The 18,980-nt window shown below is 44.8% G+C and overlaps 1 protein-coding gene across 3 annotated transcripts in view; it reads left to right on the top strand.

Moving 5' to 3' along the window:
• The window catches only part of RBM6 (RNA binding motif protein 6), a 59,372-nt gene that overhangs the window by 30,117 nt on the left and 10,275 nt on the right, over positions 1-18,980 (top strand). For 2 of the 3 annotated variants that reach the window (XM_075096470.1, XM_075096469.1), the window contains exons 7-12: positions 13,063-13,137; positions 14,800-14,860; positions 15,962-16,030; positions 17,152-17,403; positions 17,908-18,068; positions 18,568-18,665. In XM_075096470.1, coding sequence (XP_074952571.1) covers positions 13,063-13,137; positions 14,800-14,860; positions 15,962-16,030; positions 17,152-17,403; positions 17,908-18,068; positions 18,568-18,665 — 716 coding nt within the window. The remainder of the gene's footprint in view (positions 1-13,062; positions 13,138-14,799; positions 14,861-15,961; positions 16,031-17,151; positions 17,404-17,907; positions 18,069-18,567; positions 18,666-18,980) is intronic. The other variant, XM_075096468.1, reaches the window with a different exon arrangement.

Genomic DNA, 18,980 nt, shown 5'->3' with positions numbered 1-18,980 from the left:
GGTGAGATTTTTGCTTTGAGCTAGAAAGCATTTGAAGTAGTGCTTGGATGCATATGCAGGTTACAGTTGTTACCCTGTCTGTGTAATAGAACATCTGTGTGACAATGAGGAAATCTTAGTCACAGATGCTATGTATAGGTGCGGTTTCACCTTAAAACAAAGAGCAATGTTTTACTGCTCGCTGCTCTTACTCACAGATTGTACATTTTTATCGTGTTTACATTCATGATTGGTTGATTTTCTATGAAGATCTGTAGAAGCTCTAAATATATTCTTGTGAAACCATTTGGAAGGTGTTTATCATTGTAGCATCAAAGTGCTTCAAAGGAGTATGGTAAATCAGCTGTAGGACAGATAGTGTATTGCCACAATTGAAAGGCTGTGTACATAGTCAGAAGGTGATTTTGGATTAAGATGTAAAATCCCTTGATCAAGCTCCTATACAAAAGTTAGTAGGACTCATGCCACTAATTTGCTTTTATGCTTTGGAAGTCATCCTTTAAGTAAGCTGGTGACTAACAGAAGTGCAGATGCACTATCAGAAATTCCCTCTGCACTCTTGGAAGTGGATGGTGTTGATGATATAACTGAAGTTACTTAAAGGAGACACAGAGGCAGTGAGAGGGAAATGTCTGTATGGGTTCACTTTACATGAATAAAGGCATCTCGGTGAGCACACCAAAACTTTCATTTCCAGAGCAAGACTGTTTTCTATCACGGTTTTGCTATAATGGTTTGCACAAGACCCGTCGTTGTGAGTGAGACACACAGCAGTCCTTCTTAGCCCAATACCAGCAACACCGAAGGGAACACCCAATATACTTTACGAGCATAAGAGCCAGATTATAGTGTTAAGACTCCTTCTCAACTGTTTTGATAAGTGGGAGCACACCAAAACATTGTTGCAATTTTCACTTGATGAGTGAACAGTGTCAGAACTGTTTGTTCGTGATTTTGTGGTATCTTGGCGATGATTGCTTTTTCCATTATTTGGTGCACTGTTGATGTTGGATTGCTTGAACAGGAAGGTAAAAGGTTGAGTCTAGATACTGAAAAAAAGTCAAACTGCACACTCCCTGGGCTTAAGGAAGGCAGAAGCACTGATTCCTTCTCTTAGAAGAGCAATGGTCTGCCTGCTTTTCTGCAGAAACTATGTTGGGTTTCTTTTTTTTTTTATAACTAAGTCATGATGGTGAGAGAGCTGGAATTCCCTTCAGATGTGGATTTTAGTCTGTTTTCTTTCCAGTTTGAGTTAATGTTGGATCTTTTTGGTGTAAATCATGGAAGTTTGGCTACCTTGAATTGTGGTACGTTCAAAAAGAGTACCTTGAATTTTTCCATTTTCTGCTCAGGTTATGAGATTCACGGAAGTAAAAGATTAAATTCAGATGTTTCAAGTTTGAAGATGCAAGATCAAAACTATGGAAGTCAGCAACTTTTATTTGTGAATTTCTGTTTCAATTTGACTGTAACTGAGCTGTTAATGTTCTTGACTAGAAATTAAACCTGATTACAGTGGAAAATGGGGGCTGGTACGCCTGAGTAGACTATTGTATCATTATCTATCAATTACAGGCAACAAGGAAACAGGTATTTAACACAAAAGGACACAGTTGTTATCCGCCCCGTTCCCCTGCAAGCCACAGGGCACCTTCAAGACAAGACTCTTATTAAGCTTTAATACCTACAGAGATCACAAGAAACACTGTATGCTACAGGTTCAGGTATTAGGAGGGTTGCTGTCATTTTGCATCTATGCAAGACAAGAAAACACCTTAGGTGGAAGAGCTCCAAGGGTGCTGGCAGCCCTCTGCACTTCCAAGGAAATGCGCACAAACTTCTCCTGATCCTCTCTCATTTTAGAGGGGAGAGCTTCTTCTTGCATTATATCTGGCAACCTGTTTAACTCAACATGTGTGAATGGGACAGCAACTGAGAGGTCCTCAGTACCACTGTGACCAGTTTACTGAATCTTTGGTTATGCTTGCTCCCAGAAGAGGGCAATGGGGGAAGATCCTGAAGCCATTTTGTACAAGGAGACAAAGCAGGGAGGTAGAAAGTTCTTTCTGGTTTCTTTCTGCAGTGAGAGAAGCTGTACAATGTGTGGTTGACTTGTTGCAGTGAAGTGTCTGATGTAAAGTAGCATTCTGCCTTAAGGTTTGTTTTGCTGTGCTGTTGCACTGTGTGTATGCATTGACAACTACTAGATGTTGCATCCAAGTGTCCTCCTGCACCTCCATCACTTCAGGCCACCTATGAGTTCAGTTAGTTGTGTCTTCCACAGGATGAACAAACAGCTTGCAGGATAGATTCCACAAAGGACAGGGGTCTAAAATCAAATGCATCATGTAATGAATTACATTTTTAAAGAGGGTCAAAGCTATAAAGCTGGAAATGTGAGATTTTAGTATTTAAATTTCTGAAACTGTCATCTTTAGAACAAGAGGATGAAAGTAATTGTCTCCTGTTTTCATAGACAGCAGGAGAAATCTTAGTTTTTGTGATGTACAGTCCATGTCTTAGCAGGAAATAAGCAATATTCAGATGGGCTTCATGTAACAGATTTGAGCCAGGATGGCAGTAAAAGCCCAAGCAAACATTTGATGTACTTTTCCATCAAGGATCTCAGGAGCAGAGTTAACAAGGAAAGTAATTTTAAGTCCTCAGAATCCCAAGATGTATTTTCATATATGTAAAATCAGATTGAGAAGTCTCAATAAGAAGCTGTCTCATGGTGCAAAGCTGTACATTAATGGTATGATGACTAACGTATTTTACTGTTTATAGTCCTAGGTTTTTGAAAGCCTGATTGATTCTTCCCAACTTCTGATATCACTGGGGAAGAGAGCTGGGGTGGTTTGGGGTTTTTTTTGTGTGCGTTTTTGGTGGTGGGGTTTCCCCCCCCACCCCCCCGACAAGGCATCTTTTTGTGCCTGCTCCATGTGAGATCAGTGTTTGTGCTCTACTACTGCCTGCTTCTCTGCCCATTGCACTAACTTAGCTTGTCTGGTTTTCTTCTTTCTGGTGTGTAGTGGGCCCATCATTAAATGTAAGAAGTGAATTCCAAAATATTTAATAGACATCTCTTAGTGACAGGCAAATGATTGATCCATCTGATGCTAAGAGGAGCAGCTGAAAGCATCACCTCTCTGGTGCTCCAGTGCTTGCTGCTGAGAGATGAGCGGCTGCACACAAGGAGCTGCAGGCAGAACCTCTGTCTCTGCCTGCCCTTGGTCTGCACAGGCCAGGCTCTGTACTGAGCCACATGTTGCTGCCTGGCTTAATACATTCCTGGGTACTGGAGTCCTACAAGAGGTCCAAGTGGCAATACTTCAGCCACCTGCTACTGTGCTGCTTATTTGATGTTTTAAGGAGATGCATGTGCATGCTGTTTCTGTTTCCCAATCCCTTAGGAATTCAGCCAAGCTGGGAGACACTTCTGACACAGCAGGGAATTGAGTTCTTTTCCTTCCTCAGTGTCAGGGTTATTGTTGGGACTGTTATCCTGCACACTCACCTCTCTGGGTAGACTCTTGAAGAGCTGAGGTCAGCTACTGCAGCCTCAGAGCCTGGATATTCACATGGGAGAGTCGCTGCTTCTGCCTCTTGCACCCTGACAAGGCACTAAGCTCATTTCTTCAGCAGTTCTGGGAATTGCCCAGGAGGGAAGGATCTGGATGTACCTCTGGATGTTGTGCAGTGCAGTTGCCAGGATGAACCTCTTAAACTTCAGTGCTCCTGTAAAGGAAGAGCTGCTGGATCCTCTGGGGGAGCTGTGGCACCCACTAGTGTTACATTGCACCCAAGTCAGGCTGGCAGGAGAAACTTATTTCCTTCCAAAGGGCTCAGATAGCTCTGTTGTCACACTGTGCCAGATTTCTTGGGCAAATACTGACCAAAGAGGTTAAAGCAGCTGTTTTCCAAATCACCTCCTAAGAAGAGCTCTCTTAAGAGGCAGCACCTGCTCAGAGGTAGAAATCAGTACAGGTGCCAGCCTGAAGATTTGCCAGCTGCCTTGTGGTTCTGTCCAGGTGTGACTGTTAAGGATCTGGATTTAGCTTTTGGACAAGCCACCTCAAGGTCATGGTGACATGCTGGGAACCATCATTGAGATAGCACAGGTAAGTGTTGTACTGCTGGTGCATTTCCCCATGGCAACTGGCTGGGTTCTTTCTCTTACCCTTTTTAAGTCAGCATCAGGCACCCACTTTTGCCATTAACTGGGAATTCAGGAGTGTTGAGAAATGAAGTCTCCCAGGACAAAACCCTGTTTTCATCCAGAGCTGCTACCTCTTCTCGGGGCTTTTGGGTCTTTCCCTTGTGACAAGAGGCTGTCCTGCAGGGAGCTTGCCTGAGCACTGGCTGCAGAGGAAGCATTGCCAGAGTGCTGAGAGAAGGCTCAGAGCGTTTAATTCAGTGGATGCAGAAATGAGTTTGGAGGCATGTCTGGGGAAGCCTTTGAACTGCCCTCTTCCCCATTTACAGTTGGCATGTTCTTAGTGAATGTTTGCTGTTGCGCAGAATATATACTGTGCTCTGGTCACTACACAGGTCAAGCTGTGTTGGAATCCGTGTGTAATCTCATGGTTACATGCTCCAGTAAAAGGATACACTTTTGTTTGGGTGTGGGATCTTTAAATGCTCACTCAAGTACGGTGAATTGTCTAGGAATAAATTTACCCCTTTAAGGCAGAGCTTTCCAGCCTGGCTTTTTTCCAGCATAATTTTGCATTGGGATTGCTCTTTAATGTTTTGATATTATGCTTCAAATCTATGAGTAAGGAGCTGGTCCTTTCTTCATTGTTCTTCCATCTTCCTTATGACCATTGCCAATTGTAAGGTACCCCTGGGGGGAAATGCACAGGAAGGTCCTGGGGTGGATTAATGCATTGTTCTAACATGCTTAATCTTTATATTGTTTAACAGCGTTAGGAGATTAGATGACCTTTGAGGAAGAAGGTGGCCATATAACAAAGTATTGAGAAATATGTTCAGGTACTGGAGCAGCATTTTAGAGAGAGAAGGGAAATCCCTGTTTTGGGAGCAAAGGGAGTCTTTGAAGCAGCTGTTGCTCAAGCACAGTGTCCAGGCAGTAGACCCTGAATGAATCAGAAAAGGAATATAGATGAGGCAGAGCCATGTGGACCATTTCCTTGAACCATCTATGAATAATGATACCCGATATGCTAAATATTTAAATACTCTTAAGTATCGATAGGTTTTTTATTGATAGATTTTTAGTATACTTTTCAAATAGAGGGTTCAGTCTGATTCATACTTTCTTGGACATGGGGACAAGTGTTTGATATTGAATCATAGAATGATGTAGTTGGAAAACACATTTAAGATAATGAGTCCAACCATTAAGGAAGGTCATATGCATGACCTTCTTAGCTTACCCTGTAATAAGTCCTTAGCCACCCATGCTTCTCTTTAGCTGTGGAATGGGAGCACAGCCAGTAACACCAGAGCATAAACCTTGTCCCTCTTTGAGCTGTTATCTTCTGATGCCCCAGACCCTCACTGTCTGAACTCTAGAAATCCTCTTCTGACATCTTTGTACTGAATAGGAAAGGCTTTGTCTTAAAATTTCCACACTTTTCCAGTGATCCTATAATGCAAAGGTGCCCTCTTCAGAGGGATGAGGGAAGCTAAAGGTTAGAATTAGCTGGAGAGGGAGACATTAGGGCTTTAAGTGGCAAATAAAAGGTCCACTGTGCTTCACTGGATCAAAGAGAAAATTCAGGTGTGTTGAAATCTCCTTATAGGGTGAAATGCAGAAGCAATTCATATCACCTACCACCCAAAGCTGGCTCTAGAGCATGTGAAGGTCTAGGCACATTGTATGTTTTCTCAAGCTGCGGCACATTGCCGTTATCCTTCCTGGAACCGTAATTGGGAGCTTACCTGTACCAACTGTTTTGGTGGTGTTCTCAGAGCAGGACTGAGTGTGCTGACAAGTGCAAAGTGAAGCAAATGCTGTGTTTAAAAGATAAGCATTTAAGAGTCCTAACTTGGAAATGAATTGGAGTTCAGAATTCAGACAATAAAATGTAGAGAGCTGGCACAGTCTGAAAGGTAATTCCTGTGTATGTTTGCGAAAAGAATGTCAGTGGGGGGAGGTGAGTTACAGAAAGATACTGGGACTTGCTTAGAAAGAGTATGGCTGGTATCCAGGGAATTTAGATATCGTAGGAAGAAAACTGGAGGTGTCTCAGCAGGCTAGATTGGATGTCTGAGGAAATAAGGTACTTAAAGCATGCAGACTGGCACCTTCTGCTCAAGGACAAATGACCTAGATAACCACATAGAAAGGGAGGCCTGGGGAAGGCTGTCTGGGAGTAAGTAGAAATGGAAACTTGTATGTCATGGTGGACAGTCCTGGTGCAAGTAGGTAATGTGTTTTGTATGAAAGGAGTTTGAAAAAGAGGCACTGAGTGCTCTCTGGGATAAAATAATCCTTTTATAGCATCTTAATCTGTTAATTTAGCTACTGCATCTTTAGGACTCTCTAAGTTATCCTCCTAATGCCTCAGTTCTCTGCTAGTGACAATTTTGTTTAACATGCCCGTCAGTGGTGTGCCTGAAATTATGTTCCATTAACTCAGGATTGTTGATGACATCTTTGGGCTCTTGGTCTCAGGCTTCCTCTGACCTTGAAGATCATGAGGCCTGGCCATGCCATGCTGGTTGGCATCAGATCACTGTTGAAATGAATGTCTTACTGCAAAACTGTTTGAAGTGATGCCACATGCTCTTGAGCTCCAAGCATCGCTGATGCTCAGGAGCCAGACAGCCTCGTTTCCAGGTGACCACTAACACAACTATTGTGCAAGATTCATCTCAGTGCTAGTCTTGATAGAGACGTGTAATAATAATACACAGCAAGGTTGTTTGGGTCCACTTGGTGATGTAACCATTTCCCCAGGATCCACGGCTTGTCAGACCATCCTTTTCCACTGTATATCTTGAATCTTCTGCCTTGGCTGTCAGCTACTCAGCAGTAGAGTGCTGGACACTGATAGGTCAGGCCAATAAAAAGAAGTCCCTGAGCTGCAAGTGGTTAGGGAGCTGGAGAAGGGGGCTGAGAGCCTTGCAGAAAGTCCCAGTACACTAAGACTTTGCTTGTAGTTAACTGTTCCTGTAGGAAATGCCAGATTGCTGCAATACCCTGCAGCAGGCTAGATTGCTCTCTTTTCTTCATTTTTCCATGTCGCACTCTGTTTTCTAAATGTTTAATTACAGATAGATTCTGGTTTTTGAGTTCACAGCTTTCTCATCTGCGTTTTGTCAAAGGTAAGCAGATGTACTGCCTGTTGCTCTGTAGAGTTGAGTCCCTTGGTACAGCAGCTGCCAAGGAGCTCCAAGATAAAAACTTCAGCATATGGAAAAAATAAGATGAGAAGCCAGTTTCTGTGGCTGGGATGATCTTGTTTTGAAATATATCCAGCTGGTTTCTTATCCTCCCAGATGACTTGGTGTTGGCCCTTGCTCCATCCTGGGAAGCTGCTTCTTCCTGAATTCTATGAACAGCTAGGTATGTGTGGGTTAGAGGGACCTTTGGTGTTTGACCCTGTCTAACTGCTTTATCTGAAGATGAATAACTTAAGGGAGAGAGCCTTGTGCTCTCTCTGCCAGCTTCCCTCCAGCCTCTGCACAAAGATGAGAACCATGCCAGTGAAATAGGATGCAGTTATATAATTTACATTGTGTTAAGGTTGGGGTTGTTAAATTTGCATTTATAATCCATAGTCAAATAGGAGAAAAACCTGAAAGCAGTCTGATTTGCGGTTACAATTAGGTAACCCAACTTCTGCTGTCAGCCGCTTGTTTCCCTGTGCTATGCCATCCAGTACATTTGGAGGCCAGGACTGGAAAATACCCTGAGGATGGTGAGAGCTTGCTGTTCTAGGAAGTGCTGCTGGGACTGTGGGCTCCCTCTGTATTTGCAGGCTGCCTCCTGGGGTACTATCCAAGGCTCCCCAAAGCAATAAACACTAGTCATTAATTGGTTTAAATAATTTTAAAATTATGTATGTATAAAGATTTTTTAATAACCATCCTAATTATAGTAAATATGCATAAGAGGGCAGAATTAACATCATGTAAACGAGGTTAATTCTGGTATTTTAATGGGACTGCTTTGCTATGCTGCCCGTAAGCATTTTGTTATAATCTTTGTATGCAATTTTATATCTGTTTGCGAATGATATTTTCAGTTAATTTTTAGCATGTGGAACCATGGCAGTCTTCTGACTTGGTTGTTACTCAGCAAGAAGGATACCAGAACCTTTCAGTTCGTGGCACAGATATTTTCCATTTAATCAAACTATGAACAATATAAGGAAATAATTAGCTGAAGTGGTGTTTGGTTTTGTGCACGAGCCAGCTGCTGGAGGAGATCTGAATGTGATTTGCTCATGGTGCAGGCACCTCCTTGGAGGAGTGTGGGGACAGTGCTTCCTGCGCTCCCTTGGTTGCTGCTCTGTGGTTGTAGCCAAGGAGAAAACTTTCACTTACTAATCCTTGTGGATTTGGAGGCTCCAGAGCTGAGCCTTGGTTCTGTTCCAGAAACGATCCATACCGTTCCAGGTATGTGATCTGTAAAGCTGAGACTGACAATTGCTGTTCCCCTGAGACAGGTATCCATGGCCTTTCTTGTGGCAAGGGACCATGGCATGCAGTTACCATCCCACTGGAAGAGCCAGAGCATGCTTCCTCCATAGCAATCCCCAGTGGCACTGGTCGCTACATCCACATCTCTGTGTGGTTTGGCAGCCCCGGTGGTAGCTGCTGAAGCATGACCCATGGGGTAGAATGCTTGGAGGGCTGTCAGCTCATTGTTAAGAGGCTCCAAAGTGAGATTTTACTGAAGGTTTTAATGTTTGGTCATATTCAGTTAAAGCAGAAGCCTGGTTTGATTTGAGGGAGTGTGCCGTGCTCCAAAAGCTCTCCACCTTCCAAAATTTCTAGGTCACTCTTAGATGCTCTAAGTTTTTTTCAAAGAAATAGTTAGCAAAAACTTTGACATTGATGGTTTGTATTCTTCTGTCATCTCGGTCTTGGAAAGCATAGAGGTACTTTTTTGATGAGTTCTCCCCCTCCTCAACCCCCAGTCATCATCATTAGGAGGCTGTCAACAAGCATGAAAAATACCAGCATGCCAACTGTAAATGTTAATTGAGAGATGAGCAGCTGAAGTGGGTAACTTGTGCAATGCCTGACCTGGGGCAGTCCGTCTCCTGTCCCTGTCAGTAGCTGCGTTGCTTCCTCGGAAAGCGTTATCAAAGCTATCTGTGCTCACACACCTGCGCTACTTGGTAGCATGGACAACTTTTCCTGCCCATGTGAGTTAGCTGTGCTCTGTTTGGAGCAGGAGGTGAGTTCTTTCCTTGGTAAAGTAGTATGACTGCAAAGAGGTTAAACTAGAGATGACATAAAACTGGTCTCATGAGCAGGCATTATGTGTGCTAGGAGTGTGGTCTAGTTTTTTTCTTACAGCTAGTGTTACCTTTACCACTTGGATCTTTTTTATATTCTTTTAATGCTTCTGGTTTAACTGCCTTTGGTGACAAAGAGCTTGGAAGCTGCTCTAGTAAAAACGGAGTTTCATTGCCAAAGCCTTATGCCCAGCTGACGTGCAGTCTCCAAGTAGACAGACTTAATCACTGGTGGATATCATGGCTAAGGGATTTTCCCTTTTTCTTTCTCTCTCTTAAAGTAACTTGTTCTTCTGGGTTTTATCCCTGCTCAGTGAAGTGCTTCAGGACATTGCTACTTGCTGTGTGTGCTTTCTGCAAATAGGCTTTACAGTTTTGTGGCATTGCTTTCTAGAACCACTTACTGATGGGATTGCTCAGTTGATCAGTCTACTGACAGTAATATTTACATCGTAGGCCATTGGCTATTATTTTAGATGATGCAGATTTTTTAGTTGCTTTAGCTGAAATGGCTTGTACTGAATTGTGTCACTTAGACTAGAATCCAGTATTATATCTCCAACAAACCTCTAAGCGAAAAAACATGTATAACTGTGTTTGAAAAATATTGAACAGTAGCATAAAACGCTGCTCCCAGCAGAAAAGTGCTGATGCTCTGTTTTGATTAATTTGGCAATTCAGACCAAACAGCAGAATCTGCTCGTGCCCTTGGAAATCTAGGCATTTCCATGGCTGAGAGCTCAGTGCTCTAGTACTGCAGAGCTTTGCTGCCTTTTAAACCCTTCACTGGTGAGTCAACTCTGTGTTTACTGCTAGTTTTGAGCGGGAAGTTCCTGACTGGGCAGGCCAGAGAGACATTTCTGTAGCATACTGATTTAGAAAGAAAAGGCCACGCTACTCAGAAGTACTAGATATTGAAAATCCACAAGGAGAATTAACAGGCATAGTGCAGGTGAGTCGGTGAGACAGGTCTAGGATAAAATGCGTGAATATGGAAGAGATTGTTACAGTCTGGGTACCAGACAGTACATGTGGCATACCTTGGGTGTACCTTTTTTTTTTCCCTCCCTAGCACTGTTCCCTGAAGTTCTCAGAAAATCTTCATGGTTTCACAAAGATCTGCTCAACTGAAAGTGGTGAACTGAAAATTAGGGTATTATCTAAAACATTTTGCAGAGAAAAGGAAGAAGATATAGATGAAGAAGAAGAAGCAGTGGCAGGGACTAGAGGAAATAAAAGTTCTGAAAATATTTGGGATGGAATCTAGTAACAAAATGGGGGAATGAGGAATTTAAAGTCACTGAATCCTTACAAAGTGTATCCTAAATGAAGGACTCATTTTGGTGTGTTAAATGATGATTGCGACCTTGAAAATTACTTTATCAAGAAGAAATCAGTAAGCGAGAGCTTGTTGAAAAAGTGAGCAGGCAATCAGCAGGGTCTTAAGGAAATTAAGGAGTAATTATGTAAGTGACACTTTCTGCAGTCTCTGAGAACTGAATTTGCAGTAGAGACCAGCACCACATGCACTTAAAAACCATTTTCCATAAAACCAAAAATAATCTTAGGACTTTCTGGCAAGTTTTATCCTCAATGGCTGGTGGAAGGATGATGGATTGCCCTACCAGAGGAAGTGTCTTCAGACCTAGTTGTCCTTGTTTCCTGAGCTCATAGGCAGGGCTGCAACTGCCTGCTGAGGAGCTGTGTTTCCAAGGACTTTCCTGGGCTCATGAAGTGGCTGCAGATCTGCTTGTGAGAATGTGCACCCTGCCTTCTCTCCCTGCCTGTGCTCAATGGGTCCTGAGGCAGACATGGGCATTTCTAGCCTGCTCTTCTGGCACTGCCTATCTCTTGAGTGTGTGATGTGATGTGTGCCCTGCCTGGGAGAGCGAGCATGTCCATCTCAGAGGGACCGACAGTCCTAGTGGGACAGCCTTGGTTTCTACTTTCCTGCCTTTCTCACTTGTGTTTCACATGCCTTAAAGAAGGTGCAAACCTTCTCCTGGACATGTAAAGTAGGCCATACTCCACGCTGTGAATAGAGCTGGGAAGATTCCTTGCATCTGAGGTTGCAGCACTGTGGGGTTCACACAGCAGCCCTCAGCAAGGTCTAGGAATGGCTCAGCTTTCTGTAAGGCAATGCCAAGTGCATGCTCGAAAGCAGTGCTTGAATAGCTGGGTAGCAGAAGGGAAACCCCTGAAGCATTCAACACACATAGGCCTGGTAGAAAAGGACAGCCTTGGTCCATAAAAGGCAGGCTGCCGAGAGGGGAGGTGGTGGAACCTGACCTTACAGGGCAGTGTCTTTGGTCTCCAACTTTCTCTGCTGCGTTTTTTCGTAGGGGTTAAAGGATTGTTGTTCTACCACTGCTGAGTGATTCCCTCCCATGAACTCTTCCCTCCTATTTTACATATTCCCTGGCATCTCCCTCACATTCTGCACAGCGATTTATGCATGGGTGTATCATGACTTCTGATTAATAACTCTGGGAACTTGTTTTCTCATGTTCATGGTTTGCTCTGGGGGCTTTTGTATGACTAGGCTACTGGGTCAGAGTACCTGGGAAGCTTCTGACTCATCAGAGTTCTCCAGAATAGCTTGGGGCCATTTACAATTTCCTGACATCTGTATGTACCATCCAGCAATGGGCCAGAAAAGCATCTGCTCTCCTGGGACTTGGGAGACCTGGATCTGAGTCTCATTATTGTCACCAAATCTAATATTATGGTATTTGGAAACACAGACTGCCTGGTCTGGCAGTGCCTCCAATGACATGAGATGTCTCATGGCTCCTTGCATTTGTAGCTCGGCCTGTATCCTGCATGCCCAGGCATGGTCTGTTGTCCATGCCAGATGAGATCCACCAGGAATCCTTGCTGCTTACTGCTTTTATGGGCAGCTCTGGGCAGGAGCTGAGGGACTTGCACCTATGACCTCATTTCTGCCTTAAATTATCTGAATTTCAGCAAAGCTTGTGGATTTGTTGGGCTCCTGATATCTCTCCAAAGCGTGATGTGTGGAGCTGAAAGCAGTATGTCTTTGTAGGCAGTGCTGCTGCTGCACAGGTGCTCGAGGCCAGCCCCATCAAGGACTGGCTGCGGAGCCAGTGGCCTTGCCACATGCTGGCATACTTCCCTGAAGGAAAGCCAGGGTTTAATGAGTGACATGAAGACTAACCCAAGTATGAAAATTCTCTCACCTCAGTGGCATTTTTCATTGTATTCCTCCTCAAGTAGCTCCCCTGTGGCCAGCCTGGTGGTGGCTGGTGTGAAGGAGCCTGTCCAGCTGCCCCTTTCCAGCATGTGGACAAAGCAAGTTAAAGCAGTTTCCCTCTTGTGCTCTGGTTACCGTCTCTGCTCTTCCTGGGAGGTGGCAAAGCATCTTCTGCCTGGTTTCTCTGGAGCTAACAAGCAGCTTTGTAGCCCCGTGCTAGAGCAGGGCACAGGCAGTTTCCCTTCCAGTTCCATGGCAAAGCTCCAGCTAACTGAACTGGGAGACTTTCTCCCCGTTCACCCTCCTTCACTTGCAAAACCTTTAGGAACCAGAGCTTAAACCCCTTTCTTTGCCTCTGAGTAGTCTGTGTGCTGGGCTCATTCGTCATTGACCCCCTTGTCTCAACAGGGAACTCTTTCGATCGGTGGCAAAGAAGTGACCCTTGAGTACACTCCGTGCCCAGAGTTTTGGCGCTGCAAACGTGTAAGTATGTGATCAGAGAGCTGTGTTGCACTGTGTTGGCTCTCATGGCAGTGGCTGCAGAGAGGAGCATGTATTTGCTCAGTGGCTGAAGATCCTTAAGTGTAATACCTGTCCTGAAGCTCTTGCCTCTTATAACCTTCTGTGGTTTTCCCTATCTTGTTTTTGGTACCACCTATGAGTGCATGTTGCTTTGATACAGGTAGCCAATGTTTTGTGCACAGAGCAGTTTCGTCCCTATGCAGTGGTTCCCTTTTAACATGGGGAGAATAGTGTGTGGATCCTTTCTCCTTAAAAAACAAAATGAGACAGTGATTCTGCCAGCTGGAATGGAACAGGGTTTCACTCTGGTTCATGTCTGTAACCACAAGTGTCTTCACTGCCCAGGTAACCAGAGCTTTCACCAGTGTTACAGTGCAAACCACCCCTCTGTCTCATGCAGGAACCTGTGATCTAGGTTTACGTGTAGTAAGTGCAGCAGAGAAGGAAGCACGGAAATGAGTCCGAGTCTGGGCAGCAGTTAGTACAGACTGGAACTGGCCCATTTCTGGGGAGGCAGTTGCCTGAGGGTAAGTGGGTCAGTTTTGTTCCCACGCCCTTCCCATGGTTCTCCCAGAACAGGTGCTTTCAGCTGCAGTAGGCTGGGGAGGAGTGCTAGAGCAAAGGGCAGGGCTGTTGCCTGCATTCTCACTAACTGCAGACCTAGAGGTTGCAGCAGGGCTGGCAGGAATCAGTTCTGGTTAGTCTCCCACCTTGACCACTGGATCACACTGAGCTACGAAGTCCCTCATCCAGGCTACTTGAGTGCATGCCAGTTGCCAGCAGACCTGTTCGTCGGCGCCTCGTCTGTGCTTGCAATGCTCCAGAGATAAACTAGAGACAGCAGTTTCAGGCAGCGGTTTCACAACAGCTCTCATTACAGTGAGAAGTAGCTGGAGCATATGTCCCTACTATTGCTGTGCAATAACATGGCCTTAAAGAGCTTTCTCGTGCCCCAGAGCATTTGCAGGGCTTTAGTTAGAGGTTAAAAAAAATTGTATGAAGGAGAAGCAATGCATTTACAAAGAGCTTGAAGAGGAAGTTAGGAATGCTGTCTTTGGAGAGAGCTGCAAAGACAGGGCACTTGGCTTTTTTCCACGGTGTCTGAGACTGTACAGTTCTACCTCTTGGTTAGTAGACACCTCTCCATTGACTTTCCCTGTGCAGCACATTACATCAGTATCTACGGTTTAGCTCAGATAAGGACTTTGTCACTGCTTTAGGAGTGAGTTGAGATTAGAGAATACAAAGGTAACTTTTGATCCTTTGAAGCAACAGAGTGGCTAGCAGTATGGTGCCTAGCATTGAACTTTTTGGTCCCACATCAGAGAGGGGGAAGGGTCCTGTCTCAAGGACTGGTGAAGTACCTCCATGGTGTGAACGAATCTGTGCTCAGAATTTGTGTGAAAATCCTGTTCCCAAGACAATCCCAGTTGTGAGCCATGTGAGCATTTCCCTTCCAGCCAAGGCTCCTGCTGCCATTACCCATCCTGTCTCTCAGGCTCTCACTGTAACTTTTCCTGGCTGTTACTTTCTGAAAGCACTGCAGAGTTTGGCCTTCTGGAGTAGATTGTACCCACTACCCTCAAAACATGACTTCCTCATGGTGTCCATCTTCCATTGCAGTGTAAGGTGTGTACTGTGGGCTACAGATCTTCTTGCTCCTATTGCAAGCTCCCAAGAGATGGTGAGTATATCTGGTCCCCCTGTATTTGGTCAGTTAAAAGTTTCATCTGCCCCGAAAAGTAAGTTTCTCTTCTGGCTTCCCTGTGCCATCCCTCTTGGTGGACTAGCTGAGTACTGTGTAGGAGAATTATTAATTGTGCTTCATTTAGACCCTTTTCCCTATCCACACTAAAGATGTTGCATGCAGCTGTGTTGCTACCAGGTTCTCTGTTCTTGTGAGGCTTGGTGGAGAGGTGTCTTACTGCACAAGGCCTTCCCTTCCTATTGCTTTGGCATTGTCCTTCATCCACTAAATTACAGGTTGTGTCCCCTCTAGGACTGTGAACAAGTAGTGCTGGATGTAGGTAAGATGGCTTCCCCTCAACCTGCCTTCCTTGGGAGGTGCAGCTGCATGTTTTTAATGTTACCCCTCTGAGGCTCTCAGATTAGAGGTGAATCCAGGACTTGAATTGCTGAACTCACCTTGCTGACTATACGAAGTGCATGGAGAGGAGTTCTGCTTCTCCAGGAGTTTCTCCTCACCCCACCAACACCTTTGCTTTTTTGGGTGGGAAGGTGTGAGAGCCAAAACATGCTCCCTTGAGGAACTGACTTCTTTGGGACAAGCAGGTATTCCAGACACTCTGTAAGCTTTGGCTCTGTATCTTTGAGCAGACTTCTGATGTTTTGCATTTCTTACCTGCACACCTCAGGCAGAAGGGCATTAAAATAACTCCTGATGCAGAACTCTCTATTTACTGAAGCACTGTCCTCATAGTTGTTGTTTCCTTGCACTGTGGCTCCTCCATCAGTGTTATGAAGGTAAAATTTGCATAGTTGGCCCTGCGCAGCTGTGGGTTGTAATAAAACTGCCAAGGAGCAAATTAAACAGAGCCTTTAGGATGTTGTGAAGACAGATTGTGGTACATGCTTCTTACTGACCTGGTTTTGTTGATTGTGAGAACATGTGTAATAAGGTAACCTCTCTATGACTGTCCTTCAATTGCTGGATGAAATGAAACAACTCTCTAGGCATATACAGGCATTACTGCAGCTTCGCATGAGTTCTTTGCTGCTTTGTGGCTGGTGGTCTTGAATGTATTTTAATATGCCTCTTTTACAGGGAGCAGAACAGGCCCAGAGTCCAGAGGTGGTTCTGAAGGAGAGGATGCACCGGCTGAGCAAGAATTCAGTAAGAGAATTGTTCTCCCCATCCCCAGGGTCGTGCTCATGTCTGTGTGATTTGCATGGGCAGTTTTCACAGCTGCACGTGCAGACTCGTTTTGTATGCAAATTTTACATGAGGTTCCACTCATGAAGTGTAACCAAAACTCTGCACACTGCAAACTGCAGACAAATTAGTCCAGGCCTGTCCAACGTGAGCTGTGCTGACAGCCAAGCAAGTCAATGTGCAGCTTTCCCAACATTTACATGCTAAATGGTCGTGTGTTCTGCCATGCTGCCCACTGTCTAAACAGAACAAGAGTGTGGAGGTGCTCTAGGGGACACTAAAGAGTGAAGCTTCACTGTGCCAAGTCTTGCACTTTCATTTTTTTCTCTTTGTGGGAAGATGTTTCAGCAGCAGGTACAGGGCTTGTGATGTCTGACTTTGCAGCCCCACAGCTTTGGCTTCCCTTTGCAACAGCTTTAGAAGCTCAAGCAGGTTGTCTTTTGAAGTGAAGCCAGATAATTCAGAGGTTTTCAGGCACAGAAACTTGATGGGATTTATCTTCTCTGTATTGCATAGCTAGGCTGGGGGGCAGCGTGTTTCTACATAATATCTGCCTCATCTGAATGACTGTATTATGAGGCATTTCACTTAGTGATCACAGGGGTCTGCACCCAGTTTTCCTCTAGCATAGAGATAGGGTGGTGGTTACTAGTTGATATTTCTCAGCTATGGGTGTTCAAGAATACATCAGGCATAGTAAGAGTATCACTTACATGGAGATTGTCCTGGACATGGGTGGAACAGATCCAAAACCATCCCTGATTAATGTTTGCCAAGGCAAGAGCCAATCCTGAAAGAAGTCTAGAAAGGCTCTTGTCTCTGACAGGAGAGGTCACGTAAAGGAGCCCAACATGAAACAAGGCAATGGAAGGATGAGCAGTATTTAGCTTGTCCTTTACACAGCTTGTGTCTGCAGAGTGTTAAGACATGGAATATCTATGCAAAGGACATATTTTTCTAATCAATGGGCAGAACAGGTTAGCCTTTTAAAGAGGGTGCTGCTTAGTGGCCAGAAAATAGAAGAAGAAAAATACATGTTGAAACACTGTATCTGGAACCAGTCAATTTCTCCTCTCTAATAGCAGAGGCAAAGCTTGAAAAACCTGAGCAAGAGTTATCAGGACAACCAGGATCTCCAAAGCAGCCTCTCCAGCCCTCAGTTCCTGCTCCACAGCAGGAGTGCCAGCCTCAGGAACAGGAGCCAAGGAAGAGAGATGAAGGGAGGGAGCGGCGGACCTCACAGGAGAAGAGAAGGGACATGGACCGCCACCAGGAGCTGCCTTCTCAGAGAGAAGCAGAGGAAACCACCCCACAGGATGGTGGAGGAAGCAGAAGTGAGTGGTACAGAGCCCAGTTTTGGATTCCTTTTGCTTGCACTCCATGAGGCCATCTGTAGAAAGGGCAGCATTTCACTAAAACCTCTGGAGGCTGTTTCCATGTTACGCAAATCATGGCATCAAGTAGTGGTGGGCTGTCCAGCTCTAAAGGTGCTGATGAATTTCCTTTAGGAAAATTAATTCAGGGGAAGCTGGCTTCAGGATGTTACAGTTAACTTAGCACAGCAGCAAAAGTCTCTTTGGCCAGAAGTTACTCTGGGCTGGGCTTCTCTGAGGGGGGCCTACTTTCTGCTCTGTTTTCTGGGAAGGAAAGGTTAGTACTCTGAGCATCTTACAAAGTGGAAAGAAAGAAGCAATGGCTTCCAGACTCAACTGCAAGAAGCCATGCTGTTGCTTTGAGTGAGTTTAGTTTTACCGGTGCTGTCACAATAAACTTAGATCTGAATTAACTTTTTTTGCAATTCTTTTTTTCCTGTCCACCTCCCTCATTGTGCTTCACAGCAATTATGCTGAAGCGTATTACTCGATTCACCCCGCCAGAAGTGATTGTGGGGCTCCTGGCCCCATATGTGCGCCTGTCCACATCCAGTGTGCGCATCATGAAGAACAAGGCTGGCCGGATGGGGCAGACCTATGGCTTCATTGAACTGGATTCACATGCTGTAAGTAGTTTCCTGCTTTCACATGCTCCCCCTGTCGGCATCTATAGTCTGTAGTAGAGAAAGCACAGGAATATAGGAAATGGCTGTTCGTGTGAGGCAGCTGTCCTGAAGTGAGTCCTCATTTCTGCTTGTCTGGCTAGGTGCAGCAAATATCTGATACAGCTGTTGCTCTCTGGCTTTAGGAGCCAAAAATTGTCTGTTGTCACAAGCTGTGGTGCTGAGTGAGTTTCTTGCCTCAAGGCATTTCTTTGTAGATGCTCCTAAACTTGCACTATATCTTGCACAGATATTTTGTTTCCAGGGAACTTGAATTCATTGGTTTCTCTCTGCAGAAGGCAAGAATCTTACTTAACAGTCCCACATTGAGGGGTTCATATTTTCTGGTTCTGGGTGACTCCCAGACTCCATAGCTGTGCTTTAGCATTGGTCCAGAGGGTGTTCACCAAAACAGGCTTATGTTTCCTTCTCATGGACATGAAAATCTCCTTTCCTTTTACAGGAGGCGCTGAGGTTGCTAAAGATACTGCAGAATCTAGATCCCCCTATCTGCATTGATGGACGTACGGTGGAAGTGAATCTTGCTACAGGGAGGAGAAGGTATAGGCAGATGAGGCAGCAGAGTTGTCCTTTGTGTGATGTCTTGTAAATCTAGAGCTGTGTTGTCAGACCAGGTGCTTAAAGGTTGGCACATGAATTAACACAAATGTTCCTACAACCTAAAAATATGTTGGAGAGGTGGAGGCATCAGATGAGCCATATGGGCTTAGTTGTGTAATTGCATGGTGTCTTGTTGTTGCCCAGCCATCAAATCCCATTGTGAGCAAATTAATGGGTTCAGCTTTTTAAAAAGCAGTTGGAGAGGTTCAGCTTTGTAGGTACAGCAGAGAGTGTGATCATAACTCTTTTGAAGAC

The sequence above is a fragment of the Phalacrocorax aristotelis genome, chromosome 6, assembly GCF_949628215.1.
Source record: "Phalacrocorax aristotelis chromosome 6, bGulAri2.1, whole genome shotgun sequence".
In the NCBI taxonomy this organism is placed as follows: domain Eukaryota; kingdom Metazoa; phylum Chordata; class Aves; order Suliformes; family Phalacrocoracidae; genus Phalacrocorax; species Phalacrocorax aristotelis.
The sequence above is the reverse complement of the archived record's forward strand: the minus strand, read 5'-3'. Positions and strand labels throughout refer to the sequence as shown.